Source organism: Planococcus citri, chromosome 4 (genome assembly GCF_950023065.1).
Source record: "Planococcus citri chromosome 4, ihPlaCitr1.1, whole genome shotgun sequence".
Taxonomy (NCBI): domain Eukaryota; kingdom Metazoa; phylum Arthropoda; class Insecta; order Hemiptera; family Pseudococcidae; genus Planococcus; species Planococcus citri.
Genome location: NC_088680.1, coordinates 58,275,262 through 58,286,400, shown reverse-complemented (window position 1 = coordinate 58,286,400; position 11,139 = coordinate 58,275,262). Strand labels below are relative to the sequence as shown.

Genomic DNA, 11,139 nt, shown 5'->3' with positions numbered 1-11,139 from the left:
ATGATCGAAACGGAATTACATTTTAAGCAACGACATTTATTCAAACATATTATTTTAAATTATAAACAACATAATATTCTTACACGGACGTTATCATCGATCTAATGGAAAAAATTCTTGCCGGTACATAGGTGTATATGAATCCCTTACACGTTTACTAAACGAAATAATAAAAAAAGAACCGAACCGTTAACTATTTACAATTTAAGAGGGTATCCGACAAGTTGACGTCTTCCAATTATTTCTCCAACGAAAAACCACCCAGCGATTTCTGCAGCCACTAATGTATTTAACCAAGCTTCCTGAAAGTGTAATAAATATGTAAGTGAAGGCAACTACTCATCTGAATACAGTGAGTGACATAATAATTACCTTTACTGTCAAATTCTTGTATCCTCCTGATTTGAATTGGCAAAGTACATGTTTGATTGCAGGAGCGACTTCCTTCAATTCTGATACCTTGGGTGGTCCCAATTCAGCTTTAGCGTACTTCAATATAGTTGGTATGCTATCTCTCATACGTCCAGCAGTATCTGTAATCAAAGATTGATATAGTTTTACAAACGAAAACGAATAATTATGTATGAACTTGAGAGAAAATGAACGATAGAGGTATTATCTGTTCGCTGGTGTTTTTTGTAACTATAAAGAATGGGTAACTTACCAACTGCGAATTTGATAATATGTGCTTTTGCCATATTGAAAGCGGTTAGTTATAATATACAGGAATAAGAACTTTAATTTATAAACGTCGAACAATTTAACCTTTCAAAGTTCCAAAGTTTTGACTTCAACTTTCAATGCAAAGCTCGAAACTAAATTTTTTTTAGGTGTTTCTTTTCTTGTGCGCTTTGAATCGAATTTTACTCGCTAGTATCAATTTGATAACGTCAAAAGTGTGCATGAACAAAGGTGTCTTATGTGTTACATATTACACTTCACATAAGATACCTTTGTACGTGCCGAGTCACTCTTTTCGAAGCTCTACAACAACGCTTCCTAGCGTTATATAATGTAAACTACTTTCCGATTCAAAAATATTTTTGTTTTTTTTAGAAAGGACAGGACTGAAATGAGAATTGAGATTTTGATTTTGAGAACGTCTGTTTCAAAATTGTGAATATAAAATTCGTTTCGTCAACGGGTTTAGAAACTTTTATAAAAAAGCTGCCACAATGAGGACCCCCAATTAATTTGGAAACTGAAATAATTCGAATATTCATCACAAAAATAACATCTTTTTCTTTCTTTTCTTTTCCATCGAAGAAAAGAATTGGAAAACCAAGAAACTTGATGTCTGAATTGATTTTTTGCTTTCAAATTTTTGAATTAGGTATCAAAAGTTTTATAAAATGATAATTCAGTGATTCTCAAACACTTCGAGAAATTGTTAAGAACTTCAACTGATCGAAATAACGAGTGCAGTGTGCATTTTAGAAATGAAATAACATAACATGTCACAATGTTACCATAGCAACCTAATTCTTCATACACTGCATTTTTATAATCAAATTGCATCTAAATCATTGCAGTTACACTATTCCACGAATATTGACCGCGGATCAAATGAACTCTTTGGAATTTTTAAACAACAAAAAAGTATGGAGACCGCATTTCAGCAGCTCGCCTCCGATCATCGACGTCGTGACTCAATGCCGTCAAAAAGCTCACCCAAAGGAAGAATATTCGTTAAAAGTCAGCAATATCGAAATGCAAGACGAACCTAACTTCGCATACGCCGAAAATTTCTCCAAAATTTCCACCACTTGTGAAAAAACGAACGTTCATTTCATCGAATGGACAAAGCAACAACGCAGCCACGAAAATGGTAAGAATAAAAACGAAGATTACGTGAATATCAGCACTTATAGCCAACACGTCAAAAATGAAATCACTTTCAAACAAAATTTCCCAAAACAAGTCATCACCGTTAAAAAAGAAAAGAAAATCGCACGCAAAGTGTACTTGAAATGGTCCAAATACAGCTCTACTAATCAAACAGACAAAAATGACATAAAACTCGATTTATGCGAATTAAATAGGAAACACTTTTTGCAAAAAAAATATTGGGACTTATGGAGAAAACAGTTGCTTCTCAGAAGAAAAAGCTCCAGCCTCAAAGTACACACGAGCGTAAAAATGAATCCTAAACCTAAAAAAATCATGAATCGAGGAAATTCCGAAGATAACCTAATTTGTTCATCTAAGCCTCAAAAACCAGTCATTTCAAAACGTAACAGCGAGCACGATATATTGAAACAGAACAAAACGAGCAAATCCATCGTCGAAATGCAAAAACAGAAAATTCAAGAACAAGAAAATATCATCAAAGAGTTGCAATTAGCTCGTATAAAACTCGAAACGGAAAAAGTCAATTACGAAAGACAGTCTTTGTTAAACGATACGTACGAAAAGGCCGATCAAAAATTGAAAAGTAAAGCCAAATTCCTATCAATGTGTAATTTACCTACTAAAATTGACTCGAGCAAGTACAAAAATTCGTGGGAATTCGTCACTAAAATGGAACTACGTGCTGAAGAAAGGAAGAAAAGATGGGAAATAATCAAAGAACGAAAACAAAAACTCGAAGAAGAAAGATTGGAAAAGTTGAAAATCGAAGAAGAACGTAGAAAACGAATAGAAGAAGAAGAAAAAAAGAGAAAAATTTTGCAATTAAAATTGGAAAAACAACGACAAGAAGAGATGAGAAAGAAACAGGAAGAGGAACGTTTATATTTTCACGCTTTGAACTTGAAAGCCAAGGAACATTACAATAGTCGACTATGTCAGGCTACTCTCGATGCATTCAAACATATTTTAGAAACAAAAAATTTCATGATGAAGGAAGCCGAACGATATCACAAAGAGAAAATTTTACTGTACTATTTCACCATTTGGAAATTATTCTATAGAATTCGAGTACAAAGGAAGGAAGATAAAGCTCAAATGTGCTTGGAAAATCGTCTTCTTCGAAAAGGTTTCGAATGTTTGAAACTGGTAGGTACCTATTAAATTTGAAAATATTACATTAATTAATTAGCTACTACAATATGGAACTGTAATGAAAATTTAATGAAAAAATTTCCAATTCACAGACTCGCAAGCAATACATAAGTAATCTTCAAGTTGCTATTGATTTCAATGATTTTAATATTCAGAAAGATTATTTCTATCAATGGCGCGTATTTGTACACAAACAAAAGCACGAAACTTTGAAGAAAGAAGAATGGGCTACGAACTTTTACCACGAGTAAGTCTCCAATTATACCTACCAAATATTCAATCTTGATGTAATTTTTTTTTGTAGAATTGTGATGCCAGTTTCTGTGAAATCCTCCCCTCCCCTCCCCTCCCCAGCTAAACTTACCTATTTATTACCGACGATTGAAATAATGACCACAAATGAGTATCATTTGCAGTACTTTTCTGGAATATTTAATTAAATTCATCGTACCTACGCGATTTTTCACTAAAATAAAATATGCAAAGAAAATATTTTATTTCAAGTTTTAAATTAAATTGAGCTGAGTTGGCAAAATAATTTCCACCTATTTCTTCCTGCAGGAAATTGTTACAACGCTGTTTGCAATGCTGGTTGAAATTACCTCAGATTATCTTTCAAGAGAGGAACAAAGAACAAAGAATACGTCAGTGGTATAATAAAGTGCAAGAAATATTACCGGATTTTCAGTCTTCCTCGGAGTGTTTATAAAAACAAATTATGAACTACAAAAAAAAAAAAAAAGTCGTCGTGCATTTATTTAAATTTTTCTATTCTTATTCGTAACGAAAAGACTTGATTTTGTGGACAATCACTTTTTAAATAAAAATTTATTGCTCAAGGAAATGTGAATTTTATGTGAAAATATTATCTTTTTTGTATGAAAAATTATCTCTTTATAAAATATATCAAACTTACTTGCGCTTGAGATGGTTTTTATTTTGAATTAAATCTTTATCAAGGGTGTAGTGAAGCATGATTATAAACTTGACAAAGGAGTTTCTTCTCTTTGAAAAAATAATGTGAAGATTTTGATCAGTAAACCACTCTACTGAAGTCTGCCAAGTAGGTAAGGTATTAATTTGACCTTATTTTCAAAATATACACGGAGGATATGTTTCATTATCACTTTATCAGTAGTGTTTTTCCTTCGACTCTGGAAAAATAGACCTCAAATTCAAAGTGGTGACCCTTGAAGATAGAAAAAACTCAATTTATAAATTCAAAATTGACAATCTTATCAACAAAATAAGAAGAATGTTAAATAATCGAGATATAATTATGAAAAAAAAAACTTCAAGTTTAGAATTGAAATGAAAAAATTCATTAATCCAAAATTAACGAATCTTAGTTGGATAATAATTTCAAAAAAACCGAAAACGAATGAAAAAAATTCAACATTCAAGATTTAACACGAGCTGACAAAAATAAGCTCTGGTTCCGAAAAATACACTTCCAAGTACGTATGTTTGCCTAATCTTCGAAACTCAAGGATCAAAAGTATGTTCAGTTTTTCCTTGATTTCTTGTACACATCAAAATTTAAAATACCTAAGGCTAAGGATGGTATCAAACTCAGGAAAAAAATATTGGATGATTTGGGCATGAAGATCATTCCCTGGTCCAGTTTTAAAAGTACCCATCATTGCTCCTACAATTTTAATTAGCAGCTTCATAAACCAGGTACCTACGTACACTGACGTAGGTACAATTCTGATTGCTGCATTACTAAGCTATTATTACATACAATTCATTAACTTGAACACCGTTTACAAAAGTATATTTAACACATATTCGTATTACACGCTAGTTTGATAAAAAGAAATATAAACTAGCCAAACATTCTAAACATTGTTCATTGTTGTTTGCTTATTTGCAAATTTTGTCAAGAAATTGTTTCCAAAGTATGTTTTTTTTTTTTTTTTTTTTTTTTGGTAATGTAATCAGGAAGAAAGATAAGAACGTGCAAAATAGGCACCTTCATCGTATTACGTTCGTTTGTAGTATCGTTTATAGCACGATAAGTTTGTACGATACGATGAAGGTAAAACTTTGGACGTTTTTTTATAGAGAAAAATGAAGGATAAAACTTTTCGTACGGTATCGTTTTATTTTCTTTGCAAAGTGACCGAGCATATGTACGTACCTACATATGTGAGTTTAATTGTAATAAGAAGCGAAATGCTCGAAGCGAGATGTTCAATTTACACTTTATGGTTACTGCTGTGTCTTTACGTCGTACAAGGTACGACCATTGTTAGCACAGAAAATGGAAAATTATCAGGTGTTAAATTACTATCTCGTAATGGCACACCTTATTTGGCTTATTTTGGAATTCCTTACGCGAAACCACCTACTGGAGACTTGAGATTTCAAGTAATAATGAGATTTTATTTTCCTAAAGTTTCACAAAGTCGTTTGCTCTTACTACTTAGTTCATAATGTTGTTTTTTTTACACAGCCTCCTCAAGATCCCGATTCATGGGATGGTATCAGAAACGAAATATTACCCAAGCAGAAATGCCTGCAGTATGACAGATTCTATATTAGTCAAGGAATTGGTGGGTCAGAAGATTGTTTGTATTTAAATGTTTTCACGCCAATTGTAAAACTTTTCAATTTCCATTCTAGTTGTCGATTAGACGAATTGAAAAATAATTTATAAATTATACAGAAAATATATTTAATTAGGTAAACGTCGATTTGAATTTACCTGTGATGGTGTGTATTCATGGGGGAGCATTTTTTCGTGGAGATAGCGCAGATTGTTTTCCTCATTACTTCATGGACGAAGAAATCGTCGTCGTGACGTTCAATTATCGACTAGGTATTTTAGGTAAGTGCAAATAAAAGTTTCGTTTCGAATTATTTTGTCCTTTACTTAATATACTTCGCCGCAGGCTTCTTGAGCACAGCAGACGAAGTGTTGCCAGGAAACTACGGTATAAAAGATCAGGTGGCCGTTCTACGTTGGGTCAAAAAAAACATCAAAAATTTTGGCGGAGATGCCAATCGAGTAACGATTTTTGGACAAAGTGCCGGTGGCGCAAGCGTACACCTTCATATGTATTCTCCTCTGAGCAAAGGTGAATTTCAAACAAGCTAAAAAAAATTCTGTATACCTATCACACTTCTTTAGAATTGAATCCATAGATATATTTTGTCGTAGGTTTATTTCACAGAGCCATTAGTCAAAGTGGTTCGGCGACCGTTCCGTGGGCAGTTGCACCTGCAGCTATGGCCAGAAACAAAACGTTTACTCTGGCTCAGTTGACCGGATGCCCGTTAACTTGTGTACAAGATTTGGTCCTGTGTTTGAAGAAATTACCAGGCGAGGATTTAGTCCAAATGTTTCCCAAGTTCTTCGTGAGTTCATTTACTAACACATAAAGGGTGTGTGTGTAGAAAGATACAGTTTTACTGATCTTCATTCAGAGGCAATTTAAACAACACTAGTGCGAGTATGTCTGCAGACCTTGAGATCTGAAGGAGATAGAATTATCCAATGTAGAACGTTATGTTTCTCTCGGGTAATGTAATTTGCAATTTTTTCGATATTACGCGAGTGTTGCATGTAAAGTAGGACTTGACATTTCACTCTGTGCTGGTTTTTTTCCCCCTTACACAAGGGGTGCGAAAATACGAAAAGGGTTAATATCTAGGTACTTGTGTGCATCGACTGTAGTTCGCTGTGACGTCACAATTTAGTCGTAAATTTTCTTCATGGGTATGTACTATACGTAGACGTACGGTACTTTGCGAAGCTCCGCACGAATCGTTGTTGCCCACTCGTGTCCCTGTAAAAAGTGTCAAGGTATTTCAAGTTGGTGAAGAGCAGGAGGAGTAAAATGATTTCAAGGTGCTCGGCTTAACGATAAGAAAATTTCAAATTTAGATATCCAACTTACACGATATTCCTCGACGAAAGTTGTCTAGAAACTTTTCAAAGCTTTTTTTTTCTCGTAGATATCTTTATTTTGTTTTGAGATAGGTAGGTATAAAAGTCGAAAACTAAAATCCACGTTGAATTGTGGCGAGTTTTTTCCCCATTTTTAGAGATAAAAAGAGAGCAGATGAATGCACAGCCTGCTATAATGCTGAAAGCGGTGAACTGACAAACTATTAAATTTATTTATTTTTTAAAAATAAAGATGTGGCATTACGTACCCTTGGTGAGCTTTTCTGTCGTCGTTGAACCCGAACTAGAGGGAGCATTTTTAACGAAAAAACCTGAATTTGGTGAAGAATTGCACCAAGTGCCATGGATAACTGGAATCACATCCGGAGAAGGAGCATTCGCTGTAGCTGGTTAAAATTTGATTTAATATCCGTGATTATTTAATATAAAAATTCGTGAAATGTTACTTACCTATGTTCCATTAACGCTTTCATTTGCAGAATTTCTCTCTAATGGCGGAGGTGGAATAAAGGAGTTTAATGTAGATTACGTTAGACTGATGCCATCAATTTTTTTCTTCGATTATAACGTAGAAAAAGATTTTCAACATGATTTATCTCAGATTATTAAAGAAGAGTATTTTCAAAATCTAGAAATCAACAGAGATAATGTGATCAAATTACGTAATGTAAGTAAATTAAAAAAAAAAAAAAAAAAAAAAAAGTAAAAAACTGAAAGTCTCTGGAGTTGAAAAAAATTTAATCATATTTTTGGGAGTTGGGATATGATAAAAATTTCTTCAATTTGTCATCTTCGACATTCTGAACTAAATGAGAGAGCGAGTTCAGGTGCTCTGGGACTGTCGGTGGCTTCTGAATTCATAGTTTTAGAAATTTCCTTTCAAAATGGCTTAAATAAAATCTTGGTCACTCAAATTTTTCTTCAATAATCAAATAAAAAATATAAAAAATTAAAAACGAAAAATATACCCAGATTTGAACAAACAAAAAAGGCAATAGATTAATTAATGAAAGTTTTATTCATAATTTATTTCACAGATGATTACAGATGGTGCATTTGCTCACGATGTCATAAAATCCGCTTTAAAGTACAAAGGGAAGCGTTATTTTTACCTATACGATCATTTGAACGATAGATCTTTTACTGAAATTTGGGGCTTAAGCAGCACGATGAAGTTTTTAGGTATACCTACGTATAAATAAATTGAACTTACTTTATCTATTTTTGCTTCTTTTTTTAACTCTCTGAATGATCACAAGGTGTCTCACATGGTGACGACTTGATTAGTTTTTTCCCGCAATTATGGATGATTCCTCCAACACTAAATGGAAAAGATTTGATGCTATCGATAAAACTGATCAAATACTGGGCTACATTTGCACGTACAGGGTAAGAAGACTCCTCCTATAGGTATCAAATTAGATCCAGGTTATTCATTTTATTAAAGATTTATTTTCAGAAACCCCAACGACGATCGAATACTACAAAGTAATTGGAACGAATTAACCGGGCACAACGTAGAAAATTTAAATCACCTGTACATCGGTGAAAGTGAAAACATAATGAAAAATTCGTTACTACACGAAAAGTATTCATTTTGGGAAAAATTACCTTTAAATAATACCGCAGATAAATACAACACACAGTCATCTTTTGAACAACCCTTGACAGAAGATACAAATTCGGAATTTTCTCAACAGCAGCATAATGAGCTTTAGAATTTTACTCATAAATTGTTATATACTCGCTTTATTATTACTATACAACTACTAAGTAGGTACCTCCCTCTAAGAAGATGGCAACATTAAAATTACGAAGTCGCGTCATATTCTTTATGCGAATTTTTTTCGAGTTTTTGCCTTTTATTATAGTTCGCGAACAAAATATGTATTCTTATCACAGCTTTGTTGTCGCTGAATGTGGAACTTTTTTTTTGTCGAACGAGATGCAAATTTTTATTGTTTATTGAAGTAATATTCGGTAGACAAGATGGCGTGTTTATACTATGAATAAACTACCTAAACGTTAGGCGCATTATATTGTGATGTTCGTGGTACCTATTTTATTTTTTTCATTTTTTACGTGCAACAACATACCAAATAGTTGATGAGACGTGGTGGAGGCAATTTGCGGTGCAATTGATAAAATGGAAAATTTTCTTTGATCATGAAAAATTGAAGTTAAGCTGACGTAAGCAATGCATATTATAATAAAAATAAACGTCAGAGGTACCGGAAAATTTGCTTTTAAATCAAAATACCCGAGTAAATACGAGGGTTGTTCACGAATTCGTGCACGAAACGCTCTATCTCGGAAACTATTATACTTACGGCGATGATTTTTGCTCAAGGAGGTTCTCCGATGTCTTACGTATCTTTTAGTGTATATTTCAATACTGTACCTTGCTGCACATGGTTTTTATAGCGTTCCGCGATGAGCTCTGAAAGTAGTTCGGCTCGGTTTTGGAACAATTCAAACAACGTAGCATCATGCAATGAGCACTCCACTGCAAGACTACTACGTACTATTACGTTGCGTATGTACTCAATTTATAGTAAAAAGCCTCAGGAACACAATGGTGTGCTTAGTTTTTCTGTAGGACACAGGGAAAACACTTTTAGAGGAATTTGAATGGGCGAAGGAAATTTTTCACTTCATGCTGGATGGACTGGTGCACTTCTCGCTCCAGTGGCAAGACTAATTCTTGTATAGAGCCGCGTGCATGCTTATTTTGTAGTCTGAAGTCTCAGAAACACGATGGTGTACTTATTTTTTTTGTACAGCATGTTGTAAAAATGTTGGACAGATGCAAAGTGACTGAGGCGTTTTTTCAGTGAAAATTCAGCCTCATGAAGCTGCACCACGATCACTTTTAGTTCATTAAGAAAATTTTAACGCGTCAAACAAAAGAATTGAATACACCACCGTGTTCCTGGGACTTCAGGCTACAAAATGAGCGCTCACGCAGCTCGATACAAGAATTAGTCTTGCTACTAGACCGCAATATACTGCAACTCTACCCACCCCGAGCCGAACTATTTTCAGAGGTCATCGCGGAACGCTATAAAAACCATGTGCAGCAAGGTACAGTATTGAAATATACACTAAAAGATACATAAGACATCGGAGAACCTCCTCGAGCAAAAATCATCGCCGTAAGTATAATAGTTTCCGAGATAGAGCGTTTCGTGCACGAATTCGTGAACAACCCTCGTAGATACATATACGACGAATATGAATAAGTAATATGAGATGGTAAGTATAATATGGTCGCGTGGAAACAAAAGCCCACATTTTTCACTTTAATTTTACTAATGTACTTTCTTATGTAAGGTATACCTACCTTATTATTTCGTGAACTACGAGTATATTTTACAATGATTTCTTTGTGTTTTTACGAATTTTTCTGGTTTGATTTTATCTTTATTAATACGACCATAAGCGAGACGATTTTTCAAGAGTTCATTTGAAAAAAATAAAAATAAAAGAAAATAGCCAAGCAGTTGATGGTGTAATTTTAGAGTGCCATCAAATTAAGCTAAGTTGGTTGGAAATAATAGAAAAAAGATGAAACCTTCCTTTAGTAGGTACCTTTCCCGTATCTTAACAATTTTTCAGTAACATTTCAGTTTTCACTCATATTTTTTATATATTTGTATTCCTTATGACTTCAGTATTTTTGACTAACGTTGAGCTTAAAGAAAATAGAACACATTAAACAATAGAAAGGACACCAAAAAGTGATGAGATTTCACTACAATTAATCAGAAGTAAAGCAAAAATTACATAAAACATTATTAAAGCTCGTTAAAGTGGCATGAAAATGATTGAAAATTCCTGAAAAAATCGATGAAAGATCAGTACCTCGTAATTTAATAAAAGATAATTAGGTAAACCACTTTTTAAACAGGCAATTTTTCTACCACCTAGAGCTGTTTTTCAAAAAATTCCAAAATACATATATCATTATGCATACCTATTTGAAAACTCGCCTTAAGGTTTATAATTCGCCATAAATCTAACGATGTTTTTATAAATTGCCACACACGAATGCTTGATATTTATTCAAATACATACAAAAATATATCAACCAAACCAAACCACCTTATGAGTTGGGACTTCCCATCTAGCTGACGTTGTTACTTGCTTTTTTAGAAACTTCCTCTAATGAAAATGTATATTCGAGAAACCATCTTAGAGGTCAAGATTCTGCATACAGA

General features: G+C 33.5%; 3 protein-coding genes across 3 annotated transcripts; 2 read left to right on the top strand and 1 right to left on the bottom strand.

Annotated features, from left to right (window-relative positions):
* Window positions 1-15: 15 nt before the first annotated feature.
* LOC135843750 (ATP synthase subunit g, mitochondrial-like) lies at window positions 16-825 on the bottom strand. Its single transcript, XM_065361739.1, has 3 exons — window positions 665-825; window positions 373-533; window positions 16-302 (listed from the first exon to the last, which is right to left on the bottom strand). Exons 1-3 carry the CDS (start codon window positions 696-698, stop codon window positions 198-200), a joined length of 300 nt encoding a protein of 99 aa, XP_065217811.1. The 5' UTR covers window positions 699-825; the 3' UTR covers window positions 16-197.
* Window positions 826-1,480: 655 nt separating this feature from the next.
* On the top strand, window positions 1,481-3,950 carry LOC135844704 (calponin homology domain-containing protein DDB_G0272472-like). Its single transcript, XM_065363019.1, has 3 exons — window positions 1,481-2,997; window positions 3,096-3,250; window positions 3,565-3,950. The coding sequence occupies exons 1-3, from the start codon at window positions 1,567-1,569 to the stop codon at window positions 3,710-3,712; spliced, it is 1,734 nt and encodes a 577-aa protein (XP_065219091.1). The 5' UTR covers window positions 1,481-1,566; the 3' UTR covers window positions 3,713-3,950.
* Window positions 3,951-4,894: 944 nt separating this feature from the next.
* On the top strand, window positions 4,895-9,814 carry LOC135845633 (venom carboxylesterase-6-like). The gene is made up of 10 exons (XM_065364331.1): window positions 4,895-5,376; window positions 5,462-5,605; window positions 5,692-5,836; window positions 5,901-6,086; window positions 6,170-6,366; window positions 7,152-7,308; window positions 7,399-7,586; window positions 7,957-8,101; window positions 8,179-8,308; window positions 8,379-9,814. Exons 1-10 carry the CDS (start codon window positions 5,077-5,079, stop codon window positions 8,635-8,637), a joined length of 1,851 nt encoding a protein of 616 aa, XP_065220403.1. The 5' UTR covers window positions 4,895-5,076; the 3' UTR covers window positions 8,638-9,814.
* The last annotated feature ends 1,325 nt before the right edge of the window (window positions 9,815-11,139 follow it).

Excerpts from the sequence above, each read along its gene's own strand:
- LOC135843750 (XM_065361739.1), bottom strand. The coding sequence starts at position 698 with ATGGCAAAAGCACATATTATCAAATTCGCAGTTG. Across the intron at positions 534-664 it reads TATTATCAAATTCGCAGTTG|ATACTGCTGGACGTATGAGA; the intron begins GTAAGTTACCCA and ends CTTTGATTACAG. Across the intron at positions 303-372 it reads ACAAGAATTTGACAGTAAAG|GAAGCTTGGTTAAATACATT; the intron begins GTAATTATTATG and ends TTACACTTTCAG.
- LOC135844704 (XM_065363019.1), top strand. The coding sequence starts at position 1,567 with ATGAACTCTTTGGAATTTTTAAACAACAAAAAAGTATGGAGACCGCAT. Across the intron at positions 2,998-3,095 it reads GTTTCGAATGTTTGAAACTG|ACTCGCAAGCAATACATAAG; the intron begins GTAGGTACCTAT and ends TCCAATTCACAG. Across the intron at positions 3,251-3,564 it reads GCTACGAACTTTTACCACGA|GAAATTGTTACAACGCTGTT; the intron begins GTAAGTCTCCAA and ends TTCTTCCTGCAG.
- LOC135845633 (XM_065364331.1), top strand. The coding sequence starts at position 5,077 with ATGAAGGATAAAACTTTTCGTACGGTATCGTTTTATTTTCTTTGCAAA. Across the intron at positions 5,606-5,691 it reads TAAATGTTTTCACGCCAATT|GTAAACGTCGATTTGAATTT; the intron begins GTAAAACTTTTC and ends ATATTTAATTAG. Across the intron at positions 6,087-6,169 it reads GTATTCTCCTCTGAGCAAAG|GTTTATTTCACAGAGCCATT; the intron begins GTGAATTTCAAA and ends ATTTTGTCGTAG.